General features: G+C 41.3%; 1 protein-coding gene across 4 annotated transcripts; it reads left to right on the top strand.

Moving 5' to 3' along the window:
• Positions 1–6,562: 6,562 nt before the first annotated feature.
• Positions 6,563–12,480, top strand: LOC122315618. Of its 4 annotated transcripts, none has more exons than XM_043131656.1 (7): positions 6,563–7,443; positions 7,705–7,807; positions 7,923–8,800; positions 8,891–8,993; positions 9,132–9,889; positions 11,798–11,896; positions 12,035–12,480. In XM_043131656.1, exons 1-7 carry the CDS (start codon positions 6,685–6,687, stop codon positions 12,116–12,118), a joined length of 2,784 nt encoding a protein of 927 aa, XP_042987590.1. In that variant the 5' UTR covers positions 6,563–6,684; the 3' UTR covers positions 12,119–12,480. The 4 variants fall into 4 exon arrangements, with proteins under 4 accessions (XP_042987590.1, XP_042987571.1, XP_042987581.1 ...); XM_043131647.1 differs by having other exon boundaries at positions 6,565–7,443; positions 9,123–9,889; XM_043131637.1 differs by having other exon boundaries at positions 8,891–9,889.
• Positions 12,481–14,014: the final 1,534 nt, after the last annotated feature.

Here is a 14,014-nt window from a genome sequence, read left to right as displayed (position 1 = left end):
TGGTTCCTCATAGACTCCACACCAACCCGCTACACCAATCACTACGCCGTCTGCATTGGCTAAGAGACCCAAATTGGCCTATAAATAGGCCAAGCTCCTCCACTGCTAATCATCCCTCAATTGACCATTCTCCCTCTCAAAGCTCGTTTAAGTTGTTATAACATGTGGGTGCATACGTATCATGACCCCAAGCTGAGATGGGGTATTATCTCAGTGGAGCTCTTTTAGTCATTCAGGAGCATATAAAACAGAGTGACGTCTCTTAAGTTGTCGTCACACTGGTCATGTACATGCTAGGCACGAAGCTAAGTATCACTCGTTACATATTCATATGCACGATGATTGCCAGTGCTGTGATGAAGGGAGCCAGGGTGTGCAGATGGTCCCACAGGGAGATAATGGTGTACATGTAATAAATGGTTATGTTGGAGGGGAAGAGAAAAAAGCCTCGTATCAAGGATAAGATGGCTCGTGAGTCATCAAGGTCAAGCAGTGGCAGCTAGGAATCTGCTAGAATGCCTCCCCTGGGCAAGTCTTCATAGGCCCGATCCTCATCGAGGGTCGTAGAGAGATCTTGGATTTAGCGACCTACCTCGAGTCATGTAGACGCCCCCCGATCCTACAAACTTACTACTTCATCATGGCCAGTGTTCCTATATTTTACCCTTCTGGGCAACAGGGGACCGGTGGGATCCTTAGCCATAAACAGGAAGAGCTCAAGATGGTCTTCTTCTTGGCCTTCCTTACCCTTGGGAGTCTTACAATCCTGTCATGCCATTCGAGAATGTCCCAAAGATGGATCCCTCCCCAAGCACTAATGTTGATGTGTGTGTCATTACTCCCAAGACAACAGCCGATGTTAAGGTGTTGGGGTCCCTAAGTGACGTCAGGAATGCCCATTCTCCACACTCAAATTGTTCCACAGGGTCATCCCCAGCCCATCCCTTGGTGTCATTGATCTCAACAAGGAAAGGGCCTACATACCAAACTCTCTCTTTAGCTTATCTCCTAAATCTGAGGTAGTTTCATCACGATCCTTAGAGGATCCTTCCGAGAATACCCTTTCATTAGTTGGGATAAACATGCTAGGTGAGCAACAAGTTGGTGGCATCTTCATAGCCACTGAAATCATTAGGTGGTTGCCCAAGCTGAATAGGAGATGACTATAAGTGGGTGTTCCCTGAGAGGTCCCTAGCTAGAACCGATGGCTGATACGGATGCCCTAGCAAGTACCGAGCATGTGTTGGTGGTCAATTTAGCCACAACTGAATAGGAGGCTTCAACCAGTGGGAATGCCGGGGCGACTTGAGTTGAGGCTGGTAGTTGATGAAAACACCTCAGAGGCATCAAGGCTGGAGCCAACATGTGGTAAGGGTGCCTTGGCGATGCCCAAGTTGGAGATCGTGGTTGGCAATAGGGCTAAGGGGACACCCAAATCAGAATTGGTGGGTGATGCAGATGCCCCAGGGACATCTAGGTAGACGCTGAGAGATGGTGCCATAAGAGTCACCCTGCCCGAGTCGATGCATGACAAGTGTGAAGGTTCTCCTTTCCAAGTTCCTCCTTTACCGCTTTGGCAATTGGGATACATGGGGTAGGCATCTTGAGCTGGCAAGAGTGGGGCTTCAAGGAATGGTCCAAGCTTTGACAGAGGTTGAACTAAAGCTATTAGTAGGAAAGCTGATAAACTCAAGGATTTCTTCTCCTCGATAAGGCATTTTCATCATTTATTGCTATAGTTTTCCATATTCCTCCTTCCCTGCTTACGTTTTGCTTTATCTAAACTTGTTGGGCCTGCCAAAGAGTAGACCAATTGGCCGCCTTGATCGTGGACAAAAGGAAGGAGCTGGAAGAGGAGGTTCGGGCACTGTAGTAGCTTGCCATCCTTGCCTATAGGGAGGACTACAAGCCAAACAGGGAGAAGGACAAAGTTGAGGAGGCCTTCATCCAACTGTACTCCAACAGTAAGTGCAAGATGAGGAAGAACTCCAGGCTTCACCAAGAGAAGACCTCCAAGACGATCTGGCTATGTCTCAAGAGGAGGTTGCCTGACACCTCCTCAAGACCAAGCCTCTAGAGGAGGAGCGGGACTACTTGTGAGACCCGTGGGATAGTCAAGAGGTAGAGTTTGAGGTGCTCTGAAAATCATTACATGACCTCCAGGGTGAGAAGGACAAGCTAGTCAAATAGCATAACTTAGATGTGAGGTCACATGACTGGCTACAAAAGATCTACCTAGACCTCACCAAAACATGGAAGCATAAGACAGCTCTCCACGAATCTTGGGACAAGCAAATCAAGAACTTGGAGTCTTAACTGGCTTCAGCCAGGGGCGAGTTGTAGTCTTGAGATCTGGAGGTAGAGGCTCGGGAGTCTTAGTTAGCTGCTTGCTAAGAACAACTAGTCTCCCAGGAATTGGATGTCGAATCCCTACAATCCAAGTCCAATGGCACCAATGAGGCCTTGACCCATCTTTCTTTTCATATCTTGGCAGTGAAGATAGTCTGCAACTTGGCTTGGGTTTACGGCTACAAAGATAGCCTGGACAAGTTGAGGGACCACTTGTTGGAGAACACCCAGATTGACCTAAGGACTCTGAATTTGATGTCTCTCCAGCCAAATCATCTGGCGCTACAATTTGCCAACTCTTTGGCCAAGGATTTGATGTTCAACACTCTCCTAGATGCAACTTTGGGCTCTTAATTTTATATTTGTTTGTCTGTATATTTATTTTTGAATTTAAATAAGATTTACTTTCTCAATACACAAAGATGTTCCTATCTAACTTATTTGCTTCCTTTCTTTTTACCATTTTCTTTCTTCTTCTTTTTTTTTTTCCATTCTATTATGTTCATTTCCTTTTGCTTTTGTTCGTGTGAGGGTTGGGCAATCAAGAGACTTGCATCATCCATTGGATCAACTTGTTGGTTAGGAGCTAGTCCAAGGACCTAACTTGGTATACTAGGGCCAAACATTCAAAAGACCTTCACTGCCCATAGTTTGCGACTAGTCAAGGGACTCGGCTTGGTACGTGAGGGGCGGGCAGTCAAAAGATTGTCTCTGCCCCTAGTTCACGGCAAATCAGGAGACTTGACTTGGTACTCAAGGTTTAGATAGTCAAGAGACTTGCACCGCCTATAGTTTGTGGCGAGTCCAAGGACTCAACTTGGTGTGTGAGGGCCAAGTAGTCAAGGGATTGTCACCGCCCATAGTTCATGGCAAGTTAAGGACTCAAGTTAGTATGTGAGGGTCGGGCAGTCAAGGGATTGTCACCCTTGTTGTTGGCATCATACAATTTTATAGTTCAATCAAGCAAAATACTTCCGCAAGTGCTTTGCGTTCCACGGGTGTGGTAGTTCATTTCCTTGGGCGTCCTTAATCCAATAGGAGCCTGGCCTATTGTTGGTGGTGATTACATATGGTCCTTCCCATCATGGCCCTCGCTTCCCTTCCTCTTGCATGGTCGTTTCCATCTGCGTCAAGACCAAATTGCTCACTTTAAAGGACTTGGGTCTGGCTTTCCTATTGAAATAATGCTTGGCATTTCTTTTGTTGATCACCTTTTGTATTTCATCCTCCTGTCCCTTTTCTTCTAATAAATCCAACTGTTCTTCCAATTTCTTGCTATTGGGGTTTTGGTTGAAGTGCTAGACCCTATAGGTTAGCATCCTAACTTCCATCGGTACCACTGCTTCACTTTCATAAGTGAGGGTGAAGGGGTTTTCTCTTGTTGGTGTTCTAATGGTATTCCGATACACACATAGGACTCCCAAGAGCTTCTCTGCCCAATTTCCCCTCCAGTCTTTAGTTCTTGCACGTAGCACTTTCATGCTAGTACCTACTTACCCCGGACTTCTCCTACACCAGTCTCTTTTGGGAACTTCATCTTCAAGTAATAAGTCAATGTCGTCGCTAGGAGGTTGTTCAACATTGGTCATCCTAAAATGGCATTTTAGGATGACGGAGCCTTCATAACTAGGAAGTCGGTCATGGTCACAGTAGTGCGAGGTGCTTTGCTGACCAAGACCGACAAACTTATAACACCTACGAGCTAGGCTACATTCCCTAAGAACCTCTTCAGAGGTGTAGGGCTAGGTGCAGGCGGTTCGGGTCGATTTCTATTTTTGTGAAAGCATCTCAAAAGAGGATGTCGGTTGAGCTATCATTATCTATCAAGATCCTTCGGTTCATATAATTGGCCACTAGCATGGTCACTACTAGTGCATCATCATAAAGGTAAAGCACCCCTCTGCAACCTTCCTCTTCGAATGAGATGCAGGACTTGCCGAACGCCTTACCCACTTTGCCAGGTGCCTCTCTGTGAAGAACACTTCCTAGTACTTGGATTTTCAAGCATATGCCTTTGGGATAGAGAAGGTGGGGCCGCCACAAAAAAAATTTCCAACTATGGTGCAAATCTTTCCAAAGGGGCTGTTGGTTGTTGCCGTGTGCTAGGGCCTAGTGGGGTGCCTTTCCATCATCCCCCTGGTCCATTCTACATAGCTTGGGACTCTCACTCCTATGCTGCTTTCGAGGTAGTCTCATTCACTATTCGGACAGTTGTCCCTGGTTCATCAAATGCTGGGCAACCAATCATTCCAGCTCTCTACTTCCTTTCATTTCCTTTTTCTTCTTATTGATAGTGTAGCAGTCCTCGGTCCTATGACATTTTGTTTGGTGGTAGGTACAAAAGTAGTGAACTTTTCGTTGGCAGGAGTCAATATCACAATCTACTTACTCTCTTCCTGCACGTTCAAGTTGGCATGTACATGCCAGGCACTCTGCCCTCTCGTGAATGTGTTCAAATCTCACCTTTGGTTGGGATGCCTTGTTTTGGACTTCTCTAAGCCTTTGTACTGCTCAGCCTACTAGACCCTTTCTCTGCTCGCTTTAACTCAGCTTTCCTCAGGCCCTTTAAGGCCCTAAATGTGTATTCCATGTTGATGAAACCATCTGCTCAGTCCATGAGCTCTTGCAACGTCATAGGGGTCTTTCTTGCCAGCTCGACCATGAACTGGTTCTGAGGCTAGTTACCCCCAAGAGTGCCTCCAGTATGATTTTGTCATCCCGATCATCAGTCTTCATGCACTCTTTGTTGAACTATGTCACATACACCTTGAGGGACTCCTTGCCCCGCAAGCGTCATTCTTATCTTGCTTGCCATAATCTGTGTAAAAAACAATAAAGTGAGTTCTCTAAAGTTATCAGTTGAGCCCTGCAATAGAGATCTAAACAATCCTTTTGCCACCCCTTTAAGTGTCAATGAGAAAGCTCGACATGTCACTTCTCCGCTAAACCCTTGAATGGTTATATGCACCTTAAAGGTCTCTAGGTACTCAAAGGGGTCTTTGGACCTATCCTAAATTTCTATCTACAAGACTCTAAACTTTGGCGGGAGTGGTGCTGTCATATGCTCCGCACTATAGGGCAAGTTTGCTATTGAGCTACTTGGTCAACCGACAACAACACGCCCATTCTATTGGCCATCTCCTCATACTTGTCCACAAGGCTACGTAGCTCATGGTGCATCTTCTTCCTCTCTTCTTCATCGGTGTCCATCCTTTCATGACTTCAAGACTTGGCACACTCGTTCTGGCTTGGTGTTGTGTCTGCTTGAGTCTTTGCGCCCCTTCTCCTTAGTGTTTAATTTCCTATTGGAGGTTTTCCATCTCCGTTGCCATTCTCTTCATGCGCACTTCCATCTATGCAAATCTTCTTTCTATATTTCTCAAGGTTGCTTCCTAATTTAGTGTAGTTTGAGAGCGTGTTGCAACTAGCATGCGAAAGACACATTAAGTTACAAAGGATCCCATAGACGGCACCACTATTGACGACATATTTTGTACACCAGTCACCAGGCTTAGTCTCATGCCACACAAGGAAAGTGAAGGCTCAGGATTGGTGAAACGCCTCTAATGTCTAAGTCATTTTTTATCCTTAGAGAGAGTTTTTTGGTATATTAGAGAACATAATAGAACATTCTAACATGGGATTTGGTTTTTATACCTCCCGTTGAGATGGTCCCTCGTATCCCGTGTTAGATATGCCTGTCCTATGTGCTAGGTACCATGTCGTCACCTTTAATGCAGTGTAGCTCCTTGAATCGTGTTTTATGTTGCAGGTTAGTGAGTACAGCCAACTTCGAGCATTCTATTAGGGATAGGGGTCCTCATCAGGATCTCTGCCAACATTTCGTATCTAATCTTTTAATGTGACGTGGCTCTACTACGACGTATGTATGCAAGATAGTGTCACAGCGGGCATCATCCTATTGTTCCACGTCAACCCTCTTCTTGTGTTGGCCCTAGGCCTCCTTATTCTTATTTGCCTCGTGTGCCGATTATGCTTTGGCTGCTAAGCCTACAATGAATGAGTCAAGCCGTTCGGTGGGGGTGGGAACATCCAGCCCGATAGCGAAGTGATTTTTGAAGGAAATACACGCTCCTAAATCCAAATCAGACTTAATATATCGGATGGCCAACAAATTTTCTATATAATATATTTTTCTATATAAAATATTCCCAACTCATAATTCCCGCCAAATGAGCACATTCTTCCCGCCATAGAAAAAGCTTGGTGAATTTATTCCTCAACTTTACCCGCCATCTCCCACTACCCACCCTTCTCTCACTCTCTCTCGCTCTCTCGCTCCCTCTCTGTGGCTGTCTCTGCAACACAACCATAATGATGGACGCAAATCAAAGCTCCAAGAAGCGGAAGCTTCCGCCTACCCCATCCCATCCCTTGGTAGGTATCTCGACCCGCAGGAAATCTCAGATCCAGCTCCACCGCACATTGCACAGCCACGATTCCTCTTATTACCTCAAAAACTCCGATCTCCATGTCCTGATCAAGGATCTCCGCACTAGACGGGTCTTTTCGCCCAAATCAATTGACTCGTATGGTCCGAATCTCCACGAAAATGTAAATAGTATTCAGAAATTAGGCGTCGCTGTTGAGAATTTAGATCAAGGGATTTCTTGCGGAGGCGGTGAGAATATGGAGAAGAAAAACTTGGTGTTGTCTTCTGCTGTTGAGGAGTACCCATTGGATGAAAATAATGGGGTTGATCCATATACTGATGAGAGTGAAGAAGTTCAGAAATTTGATTGGGGGATTTCCTGTAAAACCCAGGTTTTGGTTGGTGTGAATCCTCCTAGTTCGTTGGCGACCGAAGGAGATGGCCTAAAGGGTGATTCGGATGATAAAGGTGTAGTAGATGATGGTGAAACTGATGGGCTTCTAAAGGGAACTGATGATTTGAATGAATGCGATTTTCAGACGACGCCGCCTGATTCTGAGGCATTTGGTAATGGGCATGCTAATGAAAAAGGAGGGAAGCCTCCAATTGAAAGTACTCAAAGAATTGATACGTGCGTTGGACGGGCTTTTGGTAACGACTATAAGGAGAAGAAGAATGACTCAATTTCTTCCTTCAAGTCGGTAAGAGTGACATTTGTCATGCACTTTTTCATTCCATTCCAATATATAAGGATAAGAAAACGGTCGTGTTTGTGTACTACTTTTATGTTTCCCTTTAATTTATTGTGCTTTGTGTTCATGATAATCAGTACTTCTATGTATGGGAACTTTCCAATGATGGAACTTAAAATATTGAGGTGCTACTTCATTTTATGACTATAAAAGCATTAGTATTCTCTTAAGGTTTGTGCTAATGTGATATGGTCTGGGATTCTGGAATAGGTGCTCAAACCATGTTCTAGACGGAAGCTATTCAAAACTCCCGGTTCATTTAGCTATAAAAGAATGCTTCCTTTTCTGATGGACATCGAGAAAGACAATTCTTGTAAGTTGCAACTCCTTTTGTCTACCCTTGTAATAATTTTTAAGTTCTCAAGCTGATTGTCGGAAAGGAGAAGCATGTACGTGAAGCTGACAAATCTACTAATAAATTTCTATAGATATTCCAGAAAGTGCTGAGTGCCCAAAACCGGAGAAGTGTTTGGGACAAAAGTTGCTCCAACCAAAATTGGGTTCTAATGGTGAAGAAGCTGCCATGCATAAATCTATTACAAACAGCTGTTCAATGGAGTGTTACACTGCTGACTCTGGCAATTCTGCCAATGAGTCATCAGATGGTAACATGGCAGGTTTAACATCTTCTAAACACTTTACTGAATCATTAATACCAATTGATTCGAAAAAACTGGTTGATGATTGCCATGAAAAGCTCTTGGTGAATGGAAAATTGCAGAAATCTGAGTTGGGGTTTACTAGTAAAGACCATGAAATTGACTTAAAGCCTGTTCTGTCTTCTGGTTTGGAGGATAATGCAAAGGGTCAGAATGACAATGTCGAAACTGAGGAAAGGGCTTCCAGGATTCCTCGCAAAGCTCGAGATGATGTAAACACCCAGTTGTCTTTGATTAAACATGAGTGTCTTCCAGGAAGAGATTATGGAGTTGCTCAGCGCTCTGATGATGTACAGCAGTCTGAGACGGGAGGAATGAAGAAACCTAGTAATTGTCCTTTTAAAGCTCAGAGTTTGAATCCTATTTTTCCTGAGCTAGATAACAACAAATCATCTAATTTAGAGCTGAGATATGTTAATGACGGTATGACTCAAAGTCAAATCGATGATTCAAATGAAGAGCATGTACAGGTGACACCAGATGCCGAGATCCTTACTAAAGCAGACGCAGAAGAAAATGGAAGGGCTGGAGTGGATTTTTTTGAGAAGAGTACAGATCATGCCCTGGGGAAGCCACTCCTTGGAGATAATACAAGAAGTGCTAACCGTGCTAGTGATAGGAGAAACTCCAATTCTGAAAGCAAACTGGTAAGAAACTTTCTATTTCTTAAATACTAGATGTTGGAAATTTATTGTAAAATTCTTCTCATATAAGATGGGCTCTGTATTCCAAAACAGGTCTTAAATCCATGCTCAAGACTTAAGTTATACAGAAGTTCTGGCTCATTCAGCTATAGAAGATTGCTTCCATTTCTTGTTGAGCTCACAAAAGATAATTCTAGTAAGTCCTGTTTTGCCTTCTCTATGATAATTCTAGTAAGCTCGCAAAAGATTGCTTCCAGTTCCTCAAGCAGATATTTCTGTTCACTAATAATAGAAAGATCACATTTGCTATCCTGGATTTTTTTAGTTGCTTCAGGGAATGGTTACTGCTCAAAATCTGAGAAGGATAAGGAAGAAATGCGGCTTCCATCATGTGTTGCTTCCAACTGTCAAGAAAATCCAGTAGTATCAAATGGCCACAGCTTTCATGCAGAGCATCAAGCTAGCCATTCTGGTAATCTGCCAATGATTGGGTTGAATTCTGCACAATATTCATCAAACGTTGATGAACAGAAGCTAAAATCTCCTCAGGATGATCCTGAACCCACAATTTCGCTTGATTCACTGAAGGAACATCAGTTTCAAGTTGAACAGGTCAAATCAGATAGATACAGTCAATTGGAAACTTCCCCTAACCAAGTGATTGCTGTCAGTTGTGGAACTTTGTCCAGGGAAGAAGGTATAACGACGGTGTCAAGAATGTCTTTTGACACTGAAGTAGACTGCGTTAGTTCATTTAGAAACAATTCTTCCTGTTCAAAGCCAGTTGAAGCAGATGGCTTGTCTGGGAACATATCTCAACACGGAGCCTCAGTTCCTCCCGCAATTGTTGGTACTGGACTCCTAAAGGGGATTCTTAAGAGAAATCCACGAGGATGCAGAGGGCTCTGCACTTGTTTGAACTGTGCTTCTTTCCGTCTTCATGCAGAGAGAGCATTTGAGTTTTCCCGAAATCAGATGCAAGATGCCGAAGAGGTGGCCTTGGATTTGATTAAGGAACTATCATACCTACGAAATATGTTGCAAAAATCTGCTGATGGTCTCAATGATCATCCGACTGTTCATGTCAATCAGGTGAGCACTGCAAGAACATAAAATGCACCTATCTGATTTCTGTGTTATGTGCATTTGATTGACCTAGTGGATGCTAGTTTGACTTACACCGTACTTGACTAGGACCACTTCTGAATGCTCGCTTCGAAAGTCTATAAAAGGCAGCTTTAATGTTTAAGAATCGTAAAATTTGAAATTTAACATCCAATCTTCATCATGACAAGACTAGAAAGTTAAATGGATCTTAGGCGTGCATAAAAGCATGTCTCCACTTAATATGTGTATGTATAAGAGTTGTGTTGCAGCACTGAGTTATTTCAGATGGAAGGAAGATGGGGCCAATATATGTTCATCACAGCTACTATCAAAACATATACGTTCATCACAGCTTGAAAAGCCCTGTGAGCTCAGAGGCATATGAAAAATAAGTATGAATATGTGGATAAGTCTATAGGGTGTCAATATATGACACGATTCATGAATCCAACACAAACACGATATTAAATTAGTGGATTTGAGTTTGATGTTAACGGTTTCAGATCAAAATAGATTAACATATAAAAACACGATTTATAAACAAAACGTGTCAACTCGCTTAACCCGAAATCAACTCATTTTGACCGGTTTAGATTTTATTTCAAATTACAATTTTATTATTGTTGAGTTACAATATTGACATTTCTTAGTATGTTTATGTTTTTATTATTGAGATTGTAATTATGAACCTCTGTTAATATTTGTTATCGTAGGGTTTGTAATATTGGTTTTATTAGATGTTAAAATTTGAAAAATATTGATATTTTTTTTAGTAGATAGTCTTATTTTTTTTTTAAATATTAGGGCTACTAATAAATACTGATTCTAACTTTTATATGAAATTATGTTAATAAGATCAAATGGGTTATACATATTAGTTCTAACTCATTTACATGAAACGGGTTTAAACGAGTCATGTTGTGTTATGTTGTGTTGACTTATATTTAATTATTATTAAACCGGTCAAAACAGGTGATGCTACACGACCCATTATCTAACTGGATCGGGTTAGGGTTTAAAAATGTGACACGTTTAGCTTAATAAGTTGGGTTTGCATTAACCAACATAGTCGAGTGTTCATGACACAACACGAACACGACTTGAAAACACGAATTGTTGCTTGTAGGATAAGACTTTCTAGGTGTAGAAGTGGTAGGTGTTTAATGCTACACAGATGTGGCCTCTCCTTCGGGCCACTAGTCCAAGAACACTAAGGAGATTTGGATAGTGAGATGAAATGAAAGTTTAAAGTTAAATAAAATATTGTTTGAACATAATTTTTTAATATTATTTTTATTTTGAGATTTGAAAAAGTTGAATTGTTTATTATATTTTGTTTGAAATTTTGATAAAGTTGTAGTGATTAGATGAGATGAGTTGGAATCAACTCATTATCCAAACAAGGCCTAAACCTTGTGTGGTTTGAGTTCATACCAGCTTCATTGATTGACTTAAACTCATGCTCTTCCTCCAAGTTCTTCGGCCTTTCTATTGCTTAGTCAATGGAGACAAGTTCGGACTTGTATTGAATTATTGTTATTATTTATTTTCTTGGAGAATCTAACTTAAAATACAGTTTAGTCTTGCATTTGGGAAGTATCATATCTGACCTTTTTAACTGCGCTCGATCAAACATGGCCATATCACATTGAAAAAAATCTTGAGCTATTTTATTAGAATACTGACCTTAATAATCCTTCCAATTGCTCATCGGGTTTATTGTCCTCTTTAAACTGAACCATTTCTTATATTGCCGTCTTGAGTTCTCTGGTCAGTCCCTTTAACAAACTATTATCTTTATCAGAAAACAGGCAGGAACCCGTTGCATTTGTTCAAGGATTTTTAGCACCGAAATTACAACTCAATAAACTCATTACTTTTAATTTGACGCAGATGCAAGAAGCGTGCAGGAAAGCATCTGAAGCTGCAGAATTAGCAAAACACCGCCTAGGCCAGATGAACTATGAGCTCAATATCCACGGCAGAATCACAGTAAGCGGCCTTTACTCCGAATCAAAGTGCTTCAAGCAATTTAGTAACTTCTCTTTTTGTTCTAAATTTTCCCCAATACGCTACTGAATATTATACGTTACCTAAGCAGTCAATAAACAATTTTCAACTTATTTTTAACAGTGCTTGCAACCACCAAGAGTTAGATTTGCCAATTACGTTGAAGAAAGTGTCACTCCAGAGGCAGACTCGCATATCAAATAGTGTTGACCGTATGTAAGATAATGCCAGCGGATTTCGCCCTACTGTTGGCACATCCCTTCATAACGGGGAAATTTGGCTATATTGACTGTCACATTGCTCGATTCTAGCTGGAATGGTTGAAACGCTAGCAGCAGTGAAGCAACTTGACTTGGTTAGATATTTGGAGAATGGGATTCTATTTCAAATCTCGAAAGAAATCAGGAAAAAACTTTGATCCCGAGATCATTTCTATGCAGTGTGGACCTATTCTTCAAGTTGGAGAGTTGTGAAGCTTCAATTTGCTTTCAGCAGTCTTCTCTGCGTCACGAATGTGTTATATTATCACTCTTATTAATTTAAAAAGATGGATATTGATTTTTTAAGTCCACTCATTCTATTTTCTTTTTCTTTTTCTTTTTCTTTTTTCTTTTTTTTTTTTTTTTTTTGTTAGAGTTCATGAAAATATTCACAGTTGTAGGAAATACCTCTATTTGTGTAGTTATTCCACTAGTGAATCCAATATTCAAATCTCCATTAGTTTTGAGTTCATCTCTGCACGATGTGTGATTTCGCTACATAAATCAACTAGAAACGCTCAAAATACCCATAGCCTAAAACCTTCTTCACAAAATAAATATTTGAGGGGATTCCAAGACCAAATTTCGTTTCCATCCTAGGAAGGACTGATTTAAAATCAATTCTTGTGTAATAACAGTCCATCCTTTACCACCCATTACTCTAAACATAACGCCTTGAGTAATGTCAAGCGTTACTACCCAGCATCCCAATATGGGAAGCACAAGGGGCACACCCACTAAGGGTGTCGATCTGTTTAATTATATCTCACTTGCACATAATGGGCATGTTCTAGATATGTATTTTTGAACATGATCTCTATCATGTTCATACAAGCAAATAAGTTGTGCAACCACCAAGTATACCTTAAAAAAAATGTGGATGCACTATACCTAATCTCTCATAGAGAAGACCAGCATAACAACATTTTTTAAAGTGTCTCGTATGCCCTAAACTCATTTCATCACATATGATCAAGTATATTCAATGATTTTCAAGTTCTTAAAATTATATTTGATCACTTCTAAGTCATTGCGATGTGTTCACAAATTTTATCTCTACCACATTGCAGGGCCAAAATTTGACATCAATAAACACAACCAATGATGCATTGTCGAATAGCCCTCGCTTCGCCCTCATGTCACAGAACTTTAATCCAACCGTTTTTCCAGCAATGCCTTTTTAAACCGTATCAATCATGGCCATAGACAATATACTAGAGTAGAAAATATTAGAACCTCCATCTTATGACTTACTCAAAGTCAAGGATACCTAAAAAATAAAAATAAAAAGAACATGACTCACACAGTAAAGAAACAGGGAATCATCCATTCACTTCCATATCTGGTCATATAAGCATATGAATTATGAAATACATGCTACAATAATTCTCTCTTTTTTAAAGAGCGTATGTTATGTCCATATCAAATACCATACAGATCTCACTCTAGATGTCATTTCCACGTCAAACTCTATTGTGAAAAACAATGACAATGAATTGAAAAGAAAATATGGAACGAGAAAAAATAATCAATCACACACGACACAAGATTTACGTGGTTCGGCAAATTGCCTACGTCCACGGGAGCTACAGATGATTTTATTATTGAAGAATATTACACTACAATGATGGATCTCAACACAGTATGTCCACTATGTTCTCTCGTACGGTCATATGATATAATAATCATATATATAGTTAAACGGCAGAAAAATCCTAAAAAATGCATGTTCGCTCAAGCGGCATGTCGAGGGCACATTGAGCGAACTTCCTTCCCGCATCTGCTCGAGCTCACTGTCGAGCTGACATCGAGCGTTCAACTCTGTCTGACTTCGTTCGAG

Source organism: Carya illinoinensis, chromosome 1 (genome assembly GCF_018687715.1).
Source record: "Carya illinoinensis cultivar Pawnee chromosome 1, C.illinoinensisPawnee_v1, whole genome shotgun sequence".
Lineage (NCBI taxonomy): Eukaryota > Viridiplantae > Streptophyta > Magnoliopsida > Fagales > Juglandaceae > Carya > Carya illinoinensis.
The sequence above is the reverse complement of the archived record's forward strand: the minus strand, read 5'-3'. Positions and strand labels throughout refer to the sequence as shown.